The sequence below is a fragment of the Anolis sagrei genome, chromosome X, assembly GCF_037176765.1.
Source record: "Anolis sagrei isolate rAnoSag1 chromosome X, rAnoSag1.mat, whole genome shotgun sequence".
Classification (NCBI taxonomy): Eukaryota; Metazoa; Chordata; class Lepidosauria; order Squamata; family Dactyloidae; genus Anolis; species Anolis sagrei.
In genome coordinates this window covers 98,800,635-98,820,422 of record NC_090034.1, presented here as the reverse complement: position 1 = coordinate 98,820,422, position 19,788 = coordinate 98,800,635, and the positions used below count along the sequence as shown (strand labels likewise).

The window sequence follows — 19,788 nt, the reverse complement described above, 5'->3', positions numbered from 1 at the left end:
GTTAGTGGAGCTCTTAGACTGCAGGCGAACTATACATCCCAGTACCTACAAATGGGATGTATAGTTCACGGTGAATTCTCCCCAAAACTCCTATAAATCACGGTGAATTCTCCCCCAAACCTCTCCAATATATTCAGTTGCTGATTAATAATGCTTTGTTTGCTGTGTGCCATAGAAAAGAATAGGAAAGGGTTAAGAGTGAGGCAGTGGGTGGGATTATGCAAATTCCACACCAATGGAGAGAGTCAGAAACACTGGGACGCCTGTGGTGGATTTTTCAGTTATTATGTTTATAGCTAGAAAGAAGATGAAGAGTTTCTATATTGTTTTATTTAGTGCATTGTGGTATTTTTTAATGTTTGCATTATTTTTTCTGTTTTTCTTTTCCTTTAAGTGTATATTGTTTTAAATGAATAATAATAATGAGGAGGAGGAGGAGACATGTTTTCATATAGTTTTCTAAAAATCTAGCATTTCTACCTTTATTTAACCTTGTATTGTTTTAAATGTGTGGATAAAAGCAGGAGGAATAATAATGAGGAGCAAGGATTTGAACTCAGGGCAATTCAGGCAGAGGTTTCGTTGCCTAGCAACAGAGAAGGAAAATGCCCTTTCCAAAATGGCCTCCGTGGAAGCCCTCTATGAAGAGCACCCAAGATGGCGGACAACACACGCCGTAGCTGGGCATTTTCATTGCTTCTTCCTCATGCCACACTCAACATGTCCGACTAGTCATGTCACCGATATTTTTTAGCGTGGCTCCAAAATGGCGTCCCATTTTCTTCCTCACTCAAGATGGCGGCCGTTTCGTTCCCTAACGCCTTTTGGTCCCGAGTGGGACGTCTCTTTCTACCAATCATATTCAAAAGCATTGTGGGCGTGGCTTTCGAGTTGCCAAGGCAACGGGGCCTAGAAGCGATGGATGGATTCTGAGGCGGCGGAGCTGCTGAGATTCTCAGGTAAGAAAGAGAGCGGGGTATGCCCAGTGCGCGTGCGCAGAGGGAGCCGGGGAGACCCGTGTCGTGCGCACGTGTGAACGCAGAAGCGTGCAAACGTTACATGGGCACCACATTCTTATTTTTTTCCCAAAAAAACAATATCTATATAATAAAATAATGGATAATAGCATTTAAAAAGACATAAAATGATAGTAGTACTTTGCTATTTTGGGGTTTGATTTACTTCAACTCCCAGCAGCCTCGCCAACCTTGTATGCTGCTCAGGAATGCTGGGAGTTGTAGTCCCAAAGGTTTGGAATTCCTTGGGGGCATCTACACTGTGGAATTAATGCGGATTGAGACCACTTGAACTACCAGGGCTGGTTGCTAGGGAATCTTGGGAGTTGGAGTTTTAGATTCCTCTGGTGATTTGCCAGACTGCATCTCCCAGGTTTGCATCACATTAAGTCATGGCAGTTAAAGGGGTACCAAACTGAATTAATTGTGTAGTGTGGACAAGTGGTTGCCCAACATGACTTTTGTTCCTAGCTTATAAATGTCATTTCCTAATGGGTTTTAAAGGAAGAGGGGCCGACCAAGGGCAAGATAGATGGATGGCATCCTTGAAGTGACTGGACTGACCTTGAAGGAGCTGGGGGTGGTGACGGCCGACAGGGAGCTCTGGCGTGGACTGGTCCATGAGGTCACGAAGAGTCGGAGACGACTGAACGAATGAACAACAGCAACAATGGGTTTTTATCATAAAAATACGGGGAAAGTGTACTAAACTGCCAAATTTTTGCTTGTTGGAGGACATTGTGTTTTATTTTTATGTTTACAAGCCGTATTTTGTGTTTACAAGCTGTATAAGTCCTTAGTTTTAGTTATAACTAGCTTGGGGACCCGACTAGGGGACCTGACTGTGTATCAAGGTTGGTCTTTATAAGTTATTTATATGGCTCGCAGTGGCCTCAGGAAGTTAATGAAGGTACTGCGAGTCCCATCATCTGTGGTCCATCCTCCTCCAAACTGCTCCAGGATGGAGTGTGGGTCATGGGGGCTCTGTGTGCCAAGTTTGGTTTGTATTGGTAATTTTGTGACACAGCTTCAGGCCTTTTCCTCTCTTCTGTCACCTCAGAATCTTGGAGTTTTGAGGCTGGCCAATCAGAGAGCATATGCAAATTGTACCCACAGTGGCAGCCAATCAGAACGCTGCCGCATACACCTCCCTCCCGTCTTTCCTCCGCATACAAACACTGACTTTTATTATATAGATAGATAGATAGATAGATAGATAGATAGATAGATAGGTTAAATGTAGAAGTGCAGTTTCTAAAACAGGCATAGGCAAGCTTTGGACATCCAGAAGTTTTGGACTTCAACTCCCACAATTCCTAAGAGCCTCAGACTCTTTCCTTAAGCTTAAGCGACCGAGGAAGGAATCACATGGAAAAAATCCAAATCAAGTCCATGAAGATTGTTTTGAGAGTGGTGCTCCATCTTCATTATTGTCTTCAGTCTACATATAGCCTCATGACTCAATGCTTACTTTGTTTATATGATTTTTCTTATTGAATGTATCCCTGAAGCCTATATACAGTGTAATCCTTATCCAGACCTAGAACTGTTACATTTGAGAGCGGCTGCTCCTTTTGATTTTGCTGTGTGCCACTGAATTGAGCTATGTACTGAGGATTTTGGTAAATGGAATACTATATGCTCTTTTGATAGTACTCTTTGACATTACACATAGATTGTTTTGTGTTTGTGCTGATACCTGACAAGTACTCTGAGATATTGTTTAGTAAAACAACTACTTTCAAAGTAAGTACCACACAACTAAACAGGAAATAATACTTTCAAACTAGGAACAGAATTTCTTTTCAAATGTTGTTACATAGTGTAGTAATAGGTGAAGGTTTTCCCCTGACATGAAGTCCAGTCGTGTCCAACTCTGGGGATGGGGCTCATCTCCATTTCTAAGCCGAAGAGCCGGTGTTGTCCATAGACACCTCCAAGGTTATGTGGCCGGCATGACTGAATGGAGTGCCCTTACCTTCTCGCTGGAGCAATACCTATTGATGTACTCACATTTGCATGTTTTCAAACTACTAGGTTGGCAGAATTTTGGGAAGTTGAAGGCCAAAACACCTGGAGACCCACAAGTTGAGAACCACTGGTTTAATGATTTGGCATCTCCTTCTAAAAATGTCTCTTTTTCTGTATCACAGGTCCATGGCGGAGGTCCATGTCATCGGTCAGATCGTGGGAGCCAGCGGATTCCCTCGCAGCAGCCTTTTCTGCAAATGGGGGATCCACACAGGTCGGTGGAGCACAATAGGTTGGGATCCATTCACTCAAAGGCCTGGGACTTGACACTTCTCCTAAAAGAGAATGGCCGAGAAGTGACGTAAGGCAGAGTTACATCACTGGCATCTCTCTTTGAAACAATGATGGCTGCATTCAGGATTTCACCTTTATTTTTATTATTTTACATTATGGTTGCCTTCAAAGGGCTGTTGAATCCAAGCATGGAGAATCCATGGATACAGAGAGCCAACACACACACACACATATATACACATGCACATACACACACAAACACACATACACATATATGTATACATATGCAGTGAATCTCTCTTCTTCCCCATCTCTGTTTGTTTTTCTCAGGAGGGGCCTGGAAGCTGCTGTCAGGACTCCGGGAAGGACAGACGCAAGTTGACCACCCTCAGCTGGACGACGTGGCCTACTGGTCCCATCCTATCGACGTCCATTTTGCCACCAAAGGCTTGCAAGGTAAGAAGCTCTGCGAAGAGGTGCCAGTTGCCTCTCTTGGGTGAATGGGCTTATTAACAAACAACCCTTCTCATAAATACACAGCAGAGTTACCTATTAGCAGCACCAGTAGCCCAAAGTGATAAACAGAACAAAACACACACAGAGCAATGTTTTCTCTTCCTTAGGAGGCTTTTAAATAGCAAAATAATATGGTTGTACAATTTACAATAACAAGGTTTCCATAACACAAATAAATTTATTTATACTTCCTTCTTTGCTTCCGCACTGGGCTTCTTTCTCATGCAGGTAAACATGTTCACTCTCACTGAGCTTCCTCTCACACCGAACTTACACAGGAGCTTCACACAGTAGCTTTTTACATTCAGCAGCCTTAACACTGGAGTTTCACACATGAGGCCTTCAACCTAGGGCTTCTCTCACCGAAACCTTCTCACACCAGGCCAACCTCACACTGAGGCCTACCTCACACTGGAGCCTTCTCATACTGAGGCCTCTCTCAGTTTGAAGCCTTTTCATACTGAGGGCAACTAACACTACGGACACACCTGTTTATATTGAACTGCAGCTTTTGCTGAGTTATTGCATCCATTTAATCCTTTCAGTGCTTGACTCACATTTTTGTAATTAAGTGAAGTGTCCGACGTGTGATCGAATACAAAAGCCAGCATAGCAATCTTGTTTGCTGTGTCCTAATCTCGTTGTGTATCATAATAATAATAATAATAATAATAATAATAATAATAAGTAGTAGTAGTAGTAGTAGTAGTAGTAGAAATAGTGATGGGATCACAAGCCTGAAAAAGTTACAGAAAATGAACACATCAAACTCAGGGACTTCCAAATTCAGACTGACAGAGTTTTGGAGCACAACACTCCTGACCTCACGATTGTGTTAAAAAACAAAGTGTGGATCGTCGATGTTGCAATGCCAGGTGACAGCAGGATTGAAGAGAAACAACTGGAAAAGCTGATATGATATGATGATTTAAAGATCAAACTGCAAAGACTCTGGCACAAACCAGTCAAGGTGGTCCCAGTGGTGATCGGCACACTGGGTGCAGTGCCTAAAGACCTTGGCCTGCAGTTAAACACAATAGGTACTGACAAAATTACCACCTGCCAGCTGCAAAAGACCACCTTACTGGGATCTGCACGCATTATTCGCCGATACATCACACAGACCCAGACACTTGGGAAGTGTCCGATGTGTGATCCAATTCAACAGCCAGCAGAGTGTCTGCTGTGGACTCATCATGTGTTTCAAATAATAATAATAATAATAATAATAATAATAATAATAATAATAATAGATTCCCCTTTTCTGGACACATTCCAGTTTGTCTGTATCCTTCTTGAATTGTCTGAGAACTAGACACTGTTCTAGGTAAGGTCTGACCAAAGCTGAATAGAGTGAGACTATTATTTCCCTGGATCTAGACACTACATTTCTATTGATGCAGCCAAGAATAGCATTAGCTTCTTTAGCTGCTGCATCACATTGTTGACTCATATTTAGCTTGTGGTGTACTAAGACTCCTAGATTCCTTTCTAAGAGTGGCTTCTAGGAAGCTCAGGAATTACGATAGATGCAGCTATTTTCTTCAACTCCCCTTCTAGACTACATATAGAGTAGTTTACGTATAGACTAGTCTACATATACATTTTCTCTTGCATGTGGCAGCTCCATTTAGCCATCTTTCCACTGAGATGGTGTGAAATCCACTATGAATGTCACTTTCCTTTTTTCATTCTGTGACTTTCCTCCAATTTTCCCAAAATAGGGCCTTTTGGGAACTTGAGAGTATAATAATAATAATAATAATAATAATAATAAACAACTTTATTTATACCCCGCTCCATCTCCCCCAGGGGGACTCGGTGCAGCTTACATGAGGCCACGCCCATCAATACAATACAAAAAAATAGCACAAAAACATAATAGAACCAAGCAAAATACATAAAATGCAAAATCAAAATAATATATGACACAACAATATAAAATCAAGCATTTAAACCACAAAAAATTTCACTAGGCAGGGCCAGATTCACGGATAAAAAAATTATTTTTTTTAAAAAAATACTGGGAGATGGGACATTGTAAATTATATGGAGGAGGCTCCGGGAATGAGGAAGGATTTCTATGCACAAACCATAAAATTAAGTGCTTCTAAGGACATTTTGTGCAAAATGTGGTCATGGAGAATCTTACATTAAATTACTGAAAGGCACATTGGAATAACCAGGTTTTCAAATTCCTCCTGGAGATTGCCAGTGTGGGGGCTTACCTAATATCTCTGGGGAGTGAATTCCAGAGCCGGGGGGCCACCACAGAGAAGGCCCTCTCTCTCGTCCCCGCAAGTCGCACTTGTGATGCGGGCGGGAGCAAGAGAAGAGCCTCTCCGGAAGATTGAAGAGATCATATAGGTTTGTAAATGGAAATGTGGTCACGAAAGTAGGTGGGTCCCAAACCGTTTAGGGCTTTGTAGGTCAAAACCTGTACCTTGAATTGGGCCTGGAAAATAAACAGCAGCCAGTGGAGCTCCTTAAACAGGAGGGTTGACTGTTCTCTGTAATTCGCACCAGTTAATAATCTAGCTGCCGCCCGTTGGACCAATTGGAATTTCCGGGCTGTCTTCAAGGGCAGCCCCACATAGAGCACATTGCAATAGTCTAATCTAGAGGTGACTAAGGCGTGGACCACCATGGCCAAATCCGACTTCACGAGGTATGGTCGCAGCTGGTGCACGAGCTTTAATTGTGCAAAGGCCCTCCCGGCCACCGCTGACGCCTGAGCTTCAAGCGTCAGCGCTGAATCCAAGAGGACACCCAAGCTGCGGACCTGTGACTTCAGGGGGAGTGTAACCCCGTCAAGCACAGGTTGCCACCCTATACCCCGATCCGGCCTACGATTGACCAGGAGGACCTCTGTCTTGTTGGGATTGATCCTTGGAATTAGGTGGAAAGGAGAAGTAGAGTTGGACGTCATCCGCATAGAGATGGCACCAAACTCCAAAACTCCGGATGACCTCTCTCAGCAGTTTCGTGTAGATATTAAAAAGCATGGGGAGAGAATGGAACCTTGCAGGACCCCACAGGTCAAAGGCCAGGGGTCTGAGCAAGTGTCCCCCAGCTTCACCATCTAGGAATGACCCTCAAGGAAGGACCAGAGCCATGCTTCCAATACTCATCCCAGAGAGCCTTCCCAGAAGGATACCATGGTCAATGGTATCGAAAGCCGCTGAGATGTCCAAGAGAACCAACAGGGTCACACTCAGTGCTTTCCCAATGTCTTAACTTCTGGCACCTGCTGTTATTGGAGAGTTGGAGAACCTTGCAGTTTTGGGTTCCCTTTTTTCATATCGCTTTTCTGCCCTGCACATTATTACCTTTGATGTGATTGGCCTTATAAGGGAAAATTAATCCACATGTAGTATTTGCTCTGCCAGACAAAAGGACTCGGAAACCAGCCGACTGCAGGGAAGCCTGTTGGAATTGGCGGAGGATTAAATGCTGGAGCGGGCTCCCTTTTGTGCGTCTGCTGCAAAGCCGGTTTGTTTTGCAGGAGCCCCTCCGCTGCTTCTTTTCAGACGAAGTCGAGCCTGAACCGGAAAATTGGGGGGTGAAAAAGCTCATGGGGGAAAGTGGAGTGATGCGGAAAAGCTGCCGAAAGTCTCCCACCATGTTCATTTTCTTTCCCGGCTGATGAGACTCTACATAATTAATAAATCACGCTTCCCTGGCTTTCTTTATTGCCAGGAATCCTGTGCTTGAGCTCCAATGATTTTTTTTAAAACAAACCCACACAAACCAGCGGTACCTTGGCTAAAGATGAAATGTGAACTCTGTGGTAGCAGTGTAAGCGATGCAAGCTCTGGCTGTGAAAAAGAGAATGGAAAATAGAAAGTCAGTGTAAGATCAGAATAACTTCCTCATCATCCTATGTAATATTTATAGCTTGACATTACAGTAGAGTCTCGCTTATCCAACATAAACGGGCCGGCAGAACATTGGATAAATGAAAATGTTGGATAATAAGGAGGGATTAAGGAAAAGCCTAGTTCTGAGAGTGCCGTGGACTGCGAGAAGATCCAACCAGTCAATTCTCCAGGAAATAAAGCCCGACTGCTCATTGGAGGGAAGGATAGTAGAGACAAAGTTGAAGTCCTTTGGCCACATCATGAGGAGACAGCAAAGCCTAGAGAAGACAATTATGCTGGGGAAAGTGGAAGGCAAAAGGAAGAGGGGCCGACCAAGGGCAAGATGGATGGATGGCATCCTTGAAGTGACTAGACTGACCTTGAAGGAGCTGGGGGTGGTGACGGCCGACAGAGAGCTCTGGTGTGGGCTGGTCCATGAGGTCACGAAGAGTCGGAGACAACTGAACGAATGAACAACAACAAGGAAAAGCCTATTAAACATCACATTAAATTACCATTTTACAAATTCAGCAACAAAACATCATATTTTACAACAAATCAGCAGAAAAAAACAGTTCAATACACTGTCACATTATATAGTAATTACTATATTTACAAATTTAGCACCAAAACATCGCAATGTAATGAAACATCTGTTGATCTGTGCCGGAAACAGACTGGGTTGGATAATACAGAATGTTGGATGAGCTAAGGTTGGATCAGCGAGACTCTACTATGCTGCGGAAATCTGGGAGTTGTAGTTTGGTAAGGCACCAGCACTCTTGGCAGAGAAGTCTAAAGACCTGGTAAAGCTACAGCTCCCAAAATGCCTTGCCATTGAGCTGTATTGTTATAATAAAACTTTATTTATACCCCGCCACCATCTCCCCAAGGGACTCGGAGCGGCTTACATGAAGCCAAGCCCAACAACACATCAATAAAACAGGAAAGCAATAAACAAAACAATACAATGCAATACAAATTAATATAAATCACATATAACAATAACACATGAGGATTTAAAAGCCTATGGCCAGGCCAAATGTAATAATTTAAAATTTAAAAATAACACTGGGCATGAATAAGGTAGGATATATCTGATAGGAAGGTTTTGAATTAAGTGAGGGATGCAGTCCAACACAATCCAGTAGTTAAAGTGCATTTGTAACTGCATTCATTCTACAGTGTAGATTCCTGCTTTATTACTTGTATCAGATTAATTCACATTGTCTATAGATCATTTGCCTCCTGATGGTGCAGCGGGTGAAACCACTGAGCTGCTGAACTTGATGTTGGTAGTTGGAAGGTTGGTAGTTCAAATTTGGAAAGCGGGGTGAGCTTCTGCTGTTTGGCCCAGCTCCTGCCAACCTAGCAGTTCAAAAACATTCAAATTGGAGTAGATCAATAGGTACCACTTCTGTGGGAAGGTAACGGCACTCTATGCAGTCATGCTGGCCACATGACCTAGGAGTCTTCTATGGACAACACCGGTTCTTCAGCTTAGAAATGGAAATGAGCACCACCCCCAATGTCGGACACAACTAGGCTTAATGTCAAGGAGAAACCTTACAGATCATTACTTTACTGGTTTATGTTTTTCATTTCATGAAGAACTTTGAGATTGGGTTGTTGTAAGTCTTCCAGGCTGTATGTCCATATTTCAGAAGCATTCTCTCCTGATGTTTCACCTGCATCTATGGCAGGCATCCTCAGAGGTTGACCTCTCAACCTCTGAGGATGCCTGCCATAGATTCAGGCAAAACAGCAGGAGAGAATGCTTCTGGAACATGGCTATACAATGTGAAAGACTTACAACAACCCAGTGATTCCAGCCATTAATCCTTCGACAAAACTTTGAGATTATTACGTTTATCTTCAGAGGCAGTATGAAAGTATTTTAAATAAACCGCGTAAATTGCTTTACTGTTCATAAAACAGTAATGAATATAATACCACTTTGAAAATAGGTTATTTTGGTGACCAGAGTATGTTTGGACTAAAACCTACTTGATGCGATGGATACAGACTTATCCTCAAGTGACGGGTCTATAAATACAAAGAGGGTTGTAAAAAAAGGTGCCCAAAGGCAGGAAATGCACAAGTTGTGTGGCATTTTTGAGCAAAGTGCAGCATGCCAGGCTCGAATCCTCATGAAGCGTGGCACGCTTGACTTCATCATAAAGCAGCATAATCTACAAAGACAAGCTCCAAGGAGAAGGCAAACCTCACTTTTGATATAGTGGGAGCACATAGGGAAAGAAAGAAGAAAAGGTAGCAGCATGACAGAGGAGGAAAATCAGATTCATTTACAAATTTATAACTAAGATTTTCCAGAGAGCCTGTGTGATGGAGTTGCAGTCCAACAAACACCTGAAGGGCTGTGTATTTCAACCCCATTCTGCCAAGAAGCAGGAAAATTGCATTCAAAGCATCCCCGACAGATGGCCATCCAGCCTCTGTTTCAAAGCCTCCAAAGAAGGAGCCTCCATCACACTGTGAGGCAGAGAGTTCCATTGCTGAACAGCTCTCACAGTCAGTCAGAAAGTTCTTCCTAATGTTCATTGAAGAATTCATTGAAAAACTAGAGCCAAATGTGCTGCAGTATGTCCCACAAAATCAAAGTTTTTGCACTTTATTAAACTTTTTCCATGTTTTTATGATAGATGCAATTAGGACATGTATTATTTATTTATTTATTTGAAACACAACCAAGATGAGTCCACAGCAAACAAGATCACTCTGCTGGCTGTTGTATTGGATCACACGTCAGACACTTCCCAAGTGTCTAGGACTGTGTGATGTATTAGCAAATAATGTGTGCCGATCCCAGTAGGGTGGCCTTTTGCAGCTGGCAGGTGGTAATTTTGTCAACGCCGATTGTGTTTAAGTGCAGGCCAAGGTCTTTAGGCGCTGCACCCAGTGTGCTGATCACCATTGGGACCACCTTGACTGGTTTGTGCCAGAGTCTTTGCAGTTCGATCTTTAAATCCTCATATTGTGTCAGCTTTTCCATGTTATTATTATTATGATTACGATTATTATTTACTACATTTATATACAGCTTTTCTCCCCCTAAGGGAACTCAAAGTGGTTTCCAACATTATAAAACAAAATTCAATGCTGTACATATATGTGAAAACCAAAAGATAATAGCCAGACAATAACATAACTATAAATTAACCTAACCAAATTAAAACAGAAACATAAAAGAACATTTAGATATAAAGCATAAAAAATTATACATTGATAATATAATAATATTTATATTCAATATATTAAATTATATATATTATATTGTATATTATTAAATTATATTTATATTATACTAGCTGTGCCCTGCCACGCGTTGCTGTGGCCTATAGTAAAACTTATCAAAGTTGAGGTAGATATCTGGACTATTATGAAAGAGAGGTCCCTACCTATTCCTTCCCCCTTTTCCTCCCCCTTTCTCTCCTTTCTTCCTTCTCTACCTCTTTCTTTCTTTCCTTCTTTCACTACTTGGTTTCATCCTTCTCTCTTTCCTTCATTCCCTCCCCCTTCCTTCCTTTGCCTTTCTTCCCTCGCTGTTTGCTTCCTTCTTTCACTTTTTATTTCCTTTTATTTTACCACCATCATAACAATAACAATAATGCAATGCATTGCCTCTGGGACCTGACACCTCTCCCATTCCCCCTAAAAGGGTCTCATAGGAACAATAGCATAATAATAATCATAGAAATAACAACCTTTACCCGCCACGTGTTGCTGTGGCCAATCTTCCCTCTTTCTCTCCTTCTTTCCCTCCCTCCCTCCCTCCTTCCTTCCTTCCTTCCTTCCTTCCTTCCTTCCTTCCTTCCTTCCCATCTTTCCTTCTCCTCTTCTTTCTCTATCTCTTTCCTTCCTTCTCCCTTTTTCTTTCTCTTCTGCTGTCTCTCTTTTCTTTCCTTCCATCTTTCCTTTCCTTTCCTTTTCTTCTTCCTCTAACTTTCCTTCCTTCCCCCTTTTTCTTTACCTCCCTTTCTCTTTCTTCCTTCTTTCCTTCCTTCCTGTCTTTCCTAGATTTTGACAGGGCGGGAAGGGGCGGGGTGGGGTTTGGAGGTGGCCTGAAGTAAAAGGAGGTAAGATTGGGGCAGGGGAGTGATGGAGCCTGGGGTTGCGTGTGTGTGTGCGGCAGCGGGGGGAGTGATGGAGCGTGGGGTTGCGTGTGTGTGTGCGGCGGCGGGGGGAGTGGGGTTGCGTGTGTGTGTGCGGCGGTGGGGGGAGTGGGGTTGCGTGTGTGTGCGGCGGTGGGGGGAGTGATGGAGCGTGGGGTTGCGTGTGTGTGTGTGGCGGCGGGGGGAGTGGGGTTGTGTGTGTGTATGCGGCGGCGGGGGGAGTGATGGAACGTGGGGTTGCGTGTGTGTGTGCGGCAGGGTGTGTGTGTGTGCGGGAAGCGGCGCGGCGGGGCTTGGAGTGGGCATGGTTTCCGCAGAGGGAACGTTGGCCGGAAAGCCATGTGCGCGCGCCAGGGAACTTGCGGCTGGGCGCCAATGCGCATGCTCAGTTGTTTTGCCATTTTGTGAGTGTGTTGTTGTGTTGTTTTTCATTTTGAGTAGATATGTTTGTACCTTGTGGGTTGTGTTATGGGTATGGGAATTTTGGTTAAGTTTCGTTGGGGTTTTTTTGAGTTTTGTTCTTTTGCCGTTTTGTGAGTGTGTTGCTGTGTTGTTTTTCATTTTGAGTAGAAATGTTTGTACCTTGTGGGTTGTGTTATGGGCACGGGGATTTTGGTTAAGTTTCTTTGGGGGATTTTTGAGTTTTGTTGTTTTGCCGTTTTGTGAGTGTGTTGTTGTGTTGTTTTTCATTTTGAGTAGATATGTTTGTACCTTGTGGGTTGTGTTATGGGCACGGGGATTTTAGTTAAGTTTCGTTGGGGGATTTTTGAGTTTTGTTGTTTTGCCGTTTTGTGAGTGTGTTGTTGTGTTGTTTTTCATTTTGAGTAGGTATGTTTGTACCTTGTGGGTTGTGTTATGGGCACGGAGATTTTAGTTAAGTTTCGTTGGGGGATTTTTGAGTTTTTTTGTTTTGCCGTTTTGTGAGTGTGTTGTTGTGTTGTTTTTCATTTTGAGTAGGTATGTTTGTACCTTGTGGGTTGTGTTATGGGCACGGGGATTTTGGTTAAGTTTCGTTGGGGGATTTTTGAGTTTTGTTGTTTTGCCGTTTTGTGAGTGTGTTGTTGTGTTGTTTTTCATTTTGAGTAGATACGTTTGTACCTTGTGGGTTGTGTTATGGGCACGGGGATTTTGGTTAAGTTTCGTTGGGTTTTTTTTGAGTTTTGTTGTTTTGCCGTTTTGTGAGTGTGTTGTTGTGTTGTTTTTCATTTTGAGTAGATATGTTTGTACCTTGTGGGTTGTGTTATGGGCATGGGAATTTTGGTTAAGTTTCATTGGGGGGTTTTTGAGTTTTGTTTCCTCGTTGGATGCCCCTAACAAATTTATATATATAGATTAAAACCCACCGATAAACAACATGATTTATAAACAGTTAAAAACGGGGACTGGACATTGAATTTTATTTATTGAATTACAGCCGGTAGGCTGTTAGGAATTGTGGGAGTTGAAGTCCAAGGAATTGTGGGAGTTGAAGTTTGCCCGTGCCTGCTATACATTCATTTCCATTTCTGTTTGTTATTTTCTCTCTCTCTCTCTCTCTCTCTCTTCTCATACCAGGCTGGCCCAAACTCCATGTCCAGGTATGGCACCAAGACTCCTTTGGCCGCACCGAGCTCTATGGGTACGGCTTCTGCCACGTGCCTTCGAGTCCTGGCTCCCACGAGTTGGAGTGCGTGACCTGGCGCCCGCTGGGCTCCTGGCAGGAGCAGCTCTCCCAGCTCTTTGTGGGCGGCGGGCCTCAGTTACTCAATAGCGACCTCATCTACACCGGTGCTGACCGCTACCGCCTGCAAACCTCTGCCATGGGCACCGTCCATCTCCAATTGACTGTCATTCTGCGTAACTTTGATCGCTATGGTGTCGAGTGCTGACCCACTGTGGCAGATTGAGGAAGGAGGTATGTGATTCTCTTTTAAGACTGCGGATCTTCAAAGAAGACTTCTAAAATCATGGAAACGGGATCCTCAGAAGGGAATACCGCTTCCTGACACAGTCTGTGGACTGTGTTTTCAGCTCCTGAAAGCTATTTCCTACCAGTTACTGAGAGGTGGAACGTACGGACCAATTTGCCTGATTTTGGTCCCTGGCTCCAGGACACAGAAATGTGCAGAGTCTTAAAGGAGCAGTTTTCCTCCAGTGACTTCTTGATTGTATTTGGGATCACCTGAACAGCTTGCATCATGGCCTCACGTATCTTTGGGCCCCATGTGCCTTTTGGGATCCGATTTGTAGTCTGAGTTTGGCCAAAGAGAGATGTTGTTTCCAGTCTTTGTCCTATGAGGTCATTTCCTTTTTTATTTCTATAATGATTTTCTCTCCTTTTTGTATTAAATGGGTTTTATGCAAATGTGTTTATGTCACACTTCTGGGGATGAAAACACTTTTGTTGGGGCTACGGGGTGATGCCAGCCCCATCTTGAGGCCAGATTTTTACGTGAAGCGAAGTGAGGTAATCCAAGAAGCCATGGTCAAAATTCTAACTTTGAAAGAGTGCATCGCCATTCATTCTACCAGTAAGTGTCCTTACTGAAGAGTACTAGAAATTGGATCTGCAGTGTTCCAGCCGAGAAGTTCTCATGAATTGGCCTCAGCTGTAACTCTTGATGGGTATGTGAGACAGCACTGGGCTGGCACTGAGAATATTGTTTTGGAAAACTTCTCCATGCATTGGTTGAGACTCTATGAGATATTCATTGAAAAACTAGCCGTCCCCTGCCATGCATTGCTGTGGCCCACATGGGGATTCTGTGTGAGAGGTTTGGCCCAATTCTGTCGTTGGTGGGGTTCAGAATGCTCTGTGATTATAGATGAACTATAAATCCCAGCAACTACAATTCCCAAATGACAAAATCAATTTTTTTGAGTGAAGGACATACATTGGGTTGTTAGGTGTCTTGTGTCCAAATTTGGTGTCAATTCGTCCAATGGTTTTTGAGTTCTGTTAATCCACAAACGAACATTACATTTTTATTTATATAGACTAGAGCAAACTGTGCTGCAGGATGTCTTGCAAAAACAAAGTTTATGATAGATCCAATTAGAAAATGACATGTAACCCAGAAACAAAAATCTTATTACATACTGTAATACAGTGCTTCTCAGCTTTGGGGTCAAGACGCCTGGGGGGTTGTGAGGGGGTGTTAGAGGGGTCACCAAAGACCATCAGAAAACACAGTATTTTCTGTTGGTCATGGGGGTTCTGTGTGGGAAGTTTGGCCTAATTCTATCGTTGGTGGGGTTCAGAATGCTCTTTGATTGTAGGTGAACTATAAATCCCAGTAACTACAATTCCCAAATGTCAAGGTCTATTTTCCCCAAACTCCACCAGTGTTCACTTTTGGGCACATTGAGTATTCGTGCCAAGTTTGGTCCAGATCCATCATTGCTTGAATCCACAGTGCTGTCTGGATGTAAGTGAACTACAACTCCAAAACCCAAGGTCAATGCCCACCAAACCCTTCCAGTATTTTCTGTTGGTCATGGGAGTTCTGTGTGCCAAGTTTGGTTCAATTTAATCATTGGTGGAGTTCAGAATGCTCTTTTGATTGTAGGTGAACTATAAATCCCAGCAACTACTGCTCCCAAATGACACAATCAATTCCCCTAATCCCACCAATATTCAAATGTGGACGTATCTGGTATTTGTGCCAAATTTGATCCATTGAATGAAAATACATCCTGCATATCAGATATTTACATTATGATTAATAGCAATAGCAAAATTACAGTTATGAAGTAGTAAAATAATTGTATGGTTATTAAGGGGTTGCGGCATTGGGATGGTTGAGAAACACTGCTGTAACAGAACCTACAAGCAAGTATTTTAAAAGGTTACATGCACATCTACATTTAACCTACTGCAACTACAAACAATAAAACTAGGTCCCTATTAAAATATGGATTATAACAAAAAAAAATAAAACAAGTGAATAAACACACTTGCACACAACAGAAACCAACAGAAAAAACAAATGACAAATCTACAAATCACTCTCTCTGATGACTATATCACATACTAATCTACTTCATTTATATGCTACTATAAAGCCACACTTCTACTTTAATGATATTTTTCTAATTCCTAAATCTTGCAGTCTCACATTAATGTTATTATTGTTGAGAATATGAACTTCTTTTTCTTCTTCTTCATAGAATCATAGAATCTAAGAGTTGGAAGAGACCCCATGGGCCATCCAGTCCAACCCCCTGCCAAGAAGCAGGAACATCGCATTCAAATAACCCCCAACAGATAGCCATCCAGCCTCTGTTTAAAAGCTTCCAAAGAAGGAGCCTCCACCACACTCCGGGGCAGAGAGTTCCACTGCTGAATGGCTCTCACAGTCAGGAAGTTCTTCCTAATGTTCAGATGGAATCTCCTCTCTTGTAGTTTGAAGCCATTGTTCCTAGTCTCCAGGGCAGCAGAAACCAAGCTTGCTCCCTCCTCCCTGTGGCTTCCTCTCACATATTTATACATGGCTATCATATCCCCTCTCAGCCTGAAGAAAAGAAGGCTGAGAGGGGATATGATAGCCATGTATAAATATGTGAGAGGAAGCCACAGGGAGGAGGGAGCAAGCTTGGTTTCTGCTGCCCTGGAGACTAGGACGTAATGGAACAATGGCTTCAAACTACAAGAGAGGAGATTCCTTAGCAACTCCTTAGCAGAATCTATAGTGTTGCCCTGGGACTCAAATGCCTTCAATGTGATGCATAGCACTAGAGTAGTGGTTCCCAACGTATGATCCTTGGACCACACTTGGTTTGCAAGAACAAAAATATGGTCCACGGCCTCACCACTACTACACCATTGCCTTGAAACCACGTGGCAATGAGGGTGACTGGTCCCACAAAACCTTCTTGTAGTGCCAAGGCAATGGGGATGTCGGGACGGGAGAGGCTGACTACCCACAAAAGATTACTACTACCACATCAGCTTTAGATTATTAAATATGGTTTTCTGTGGGCAAGCAGATGGAGACTACTGGATGACATATGATCTGTATCAGAAACTAGAGCTGATGTGGTCTATCCAATGCAATTTTCTGAATCATAACCCCAAATAACCAAACTGAATCTAAAGTTGACTAAAAACTGATTTTTAACCCTTTTGGTACTAACGTTGGAGAGTGGTCCCTGGTCAAAGTGGTCCCTGCTCAAAGTGGTCCCTGGTCAAAGTGGTGCCTGATCAAAGTGGTCCCGGGTCAAAGGCTGGGAACCACTGCACTAGGGGAGCCCCCAGTGGCGCAGTGGGTTAAAGCCCTGTCCCGACAGGACTGAAGATTGATAGGTTGCAGGTTCGAATCCGGAGAGAGGCGGATGAGCTCCCTCTATCAGCTCCAGCTCCTCATGCGGGGACATGAGAGAAGTCTCCCACAAGGATGATAAAACATCAAAAAATCATCTGGGCGTCCCCTGGGCAATGTCCTTGCAGATGGCCAATTCTCTCACAACAGGAGCGGTCGCTCCTGACACGACAAAAAAACAAAACAAAAAAACCCTGCACTATGGAGAAAGAAGAGCAGGAGAAGATTGATGCTTGGAGTAAATAACAATCAGATTCAGGTGACAACATGGACAGGTTTTTTTATTCCCAAGCAAGAACCATTATGGGCATCTATCCCCATAATTGCCCCAGAAAAAAAGGGGATAATACAAAGGGGTTTTTTTTTTCTCTTCATGTCAGGAGCGACTTGAAAAACTGCAATTTACTTCTGGTGTGAGAGAATTGGCTGTCTGCAAGGACATTACCCAGAGGTTGCCCGGATGTTTTTGTTGGAGGTTGTAGATATAAACAAATAGAAGCTTTACCACTGTTTCTGAACCAAAATATACCCTGCAGTATAATAATGTGTCACTCAGATTTGTGTAACGGGTAACAGTAACTTCAGTTCAAAAGGTCAAACAGCAACAATATATACAGCAGGGAATAAACAGTCCTTTTAAACAGTCTTTAAAATGTGCTTCATGCCTTAGAAATGATCAGGCTTCAGAGAGTTGGCAGCCATTTCCTTCTTGGCTGTTTCCAGTCAGCACTCTCTTCACTCTCTGAAGTGAAAGTGGCAGTTAGAACCATTTCTCTCAGCAGCAAGTTAGAGGCAATAGCCAATCAGAATTCTGGCTCCTGACTGGCTTAGCCAATCAGCTGCCAACACATGCCTTATCAGTTAACCCATTACATCATGGTGCCTTTTTACAAATCCCCAGTTTTGATCTTTTACCATATTTTTGAGAGGCTTCTCTCATGTCCCCGCATGGGGAGCTGGAGCTTACAAAGGGAGCTCAACCCACTTTCCCCGGATTCGCACCGGTGACTTTATCGGTCAGCAGTCTTTCCAGCAAAAGTGAAACATAACCTATCCTTTCTCCTGTTTCTTTTGTGTCAACATAAACAATTTTCTCTGACAATATCAGAGCTAAGAATGATGCTTTTTAACAACAGGAAACAGTAAGGTTAGACTCTTTTTGTTGACAGAAAGACCTGGGATGGCAATGAGACAATCCTTCAGATTTTGTTGGATTGCATCTCCCAATTTCTGCAGCCCCTGTGAAGGAAGGCTAGGCATCGCAGCCCAAAATAAATTCTGAGCCCTGAAATATTCCGACTGACCTCCCTTGACCACTTTAATATTCGAGAGGACAGACAGACATGTGGCTGAAACACAGTCTGGTCGAGACTCGGCTTTGCCAAAGCCTGTGGGCACTTGTGGACTTTTGTGGTGCCAAGCCTTAAAAGGGGGCAACAAATCCCAGCCTTTGATGAAATAGGATGTTTTGGCTTGAAGGGCCATTCCTGCCCCAGCTGGACTTCTGTCTGCAGACGGACCCAAGAAAGCAGGGCCAAAAAAGGAAGCTGTTTGGATTAAGAGGGGAATGATGGGCACATGAATCCCGTTTATTTCATGGCACGCAATTCATCCCGACAGTGTATCACTGCTCTCTGCCTCTGTGCCTGGATTCTGTCATGGCAGACCAGAATTTCCTTCACTTGCTAAATCATGCAGGGTAAATTGTTGGCTGATGGAGCGGATGGATATGAGACTGAAGGCTAAGGCCTAGCGGAAAACATGCAGAGGACCAGCTTTGCCGAACGAGTCCTATAAGGTCAACCAAATGTATCTGCAGTAGTCGTTGTTTATTAAGGCTCAACCCATAAGCCACTGGCATACAAATCTTTATATATAAAACATCAGCCTGCTTATGTTTGTGCTCACAAAACTTGAAAAGTATTTGGCCAATTGACTTGACATTTCGACACAACGTTGTATTGCAATATGTGTGTGTTTTTAGAGGGGGGAAAATTCCGAAAAACATGTATTTAGATAAAACAAGCAGTCCAGGACTAAACAAAGTGGAATCTGTGTTGCCCAAAGCAACCACTCACAGCTTTCATTTTACCTCAGCAATATAAGAAATGAAAACCGCGCTCTAGAAACCAATCGCTGTGCAGCTATCCTTTTACTTCAGCAGTAAAGGAAATAACTACATATCACAGAGTAGCTTTCATTTTACCTCAGCAGTATAAGAAATGAAAACCACGCTCTAGCAACCAATCGCTGTGCAGCTATCCTTTTACCTCAGCAGTAAAGGAAATAACTATATATCACAGCTTTCATTTTACCTCAGCAATATAAGAAATGAAAAAACGCTCTAGCAACCAATTGCCGTGCAGCTATCCTTTCACCTCAGCAGTAAAGGAAATAACTACATATCACAGAGCAGCTTTCATTTTACCTCAGCAATATAAGAAATGAAAACCGCGCTCTAGCAACCAATCGCTGTGCAGCTATCCTTTTACTTCAGCAGTAAAGGAAATAACTACATATCACAGAGCAGCTTTCATTTTACCTCAGCAGTATAAGAAATGAAAAAACGCTCTAGCAACCAATTGCCGTGCAGCTATCCTTTCACCTCAGCAGTAAAGGAAATAACTACATATCACAGAGCAGCTTTCATTTTACCTCAGCAATATAAGAAATGAAAACCGCGCTCTAGCAACCAATC

General features: G+C 43.1%; 1 protein-coding gene across 1 annotated transcript; it reads left to right on the top strand.

The window, feature by feature from the left end:
• Positions 1 to 869: 869 nt before the first annotated feature.
• B9D2 (B9 domain containing 2) lies at positions 870 to 14,134 on the top strand. Its single transcript, XM_060784587.2, has 4 exons — positions 870 to 959; positions 3,170 to 3,261; positions 3,612 to 3,737; positions 13,345 to 14,134. The coding sequence occupies exons 2-4, from the start codon at positions 3,174 to 3,176 to the stop codon at positions 13,656 to 13,658; spliced, it is 528 nt and encodes a 175-aa protein (XP_060640570.1). The 5' UTR covers positions 870 to 959; positions 3,170 to 3,173; the 3' UTR covers positions 13,659 to 14,134.
• Positions 14,135 to 19,788: the final 5,654 nt, after the last annotated feature.

What these genes read in the sequence shown, in the direction of transcription:
- B9D2 (XM_060784587.2), top strand. Translation starts at nt 3,174, where the DNA reads ATGGCGGAGGTCCATGTCATCGGTCAGATCGTGGGAGCCAGCGGATTC. An exon ending in CAAATGGGGGATCCACACAG is followed by an intron (nt 3,262 to 3,611) that starts GTCGGTGGAGCA and finishes TGTTTTTCTCAG; the next exon opens with GAGGGGCCTGGAAGCTGCTG. An exon ending in TGCCACCAAAGGCTTGCAAG is followed by an intron (nt 3,738 to 13,344) that starts GTAAGAAGCTCT and finishes TTCTCATACCAG; the next exon opens with GCTGGCCCAAACTCCATGTC.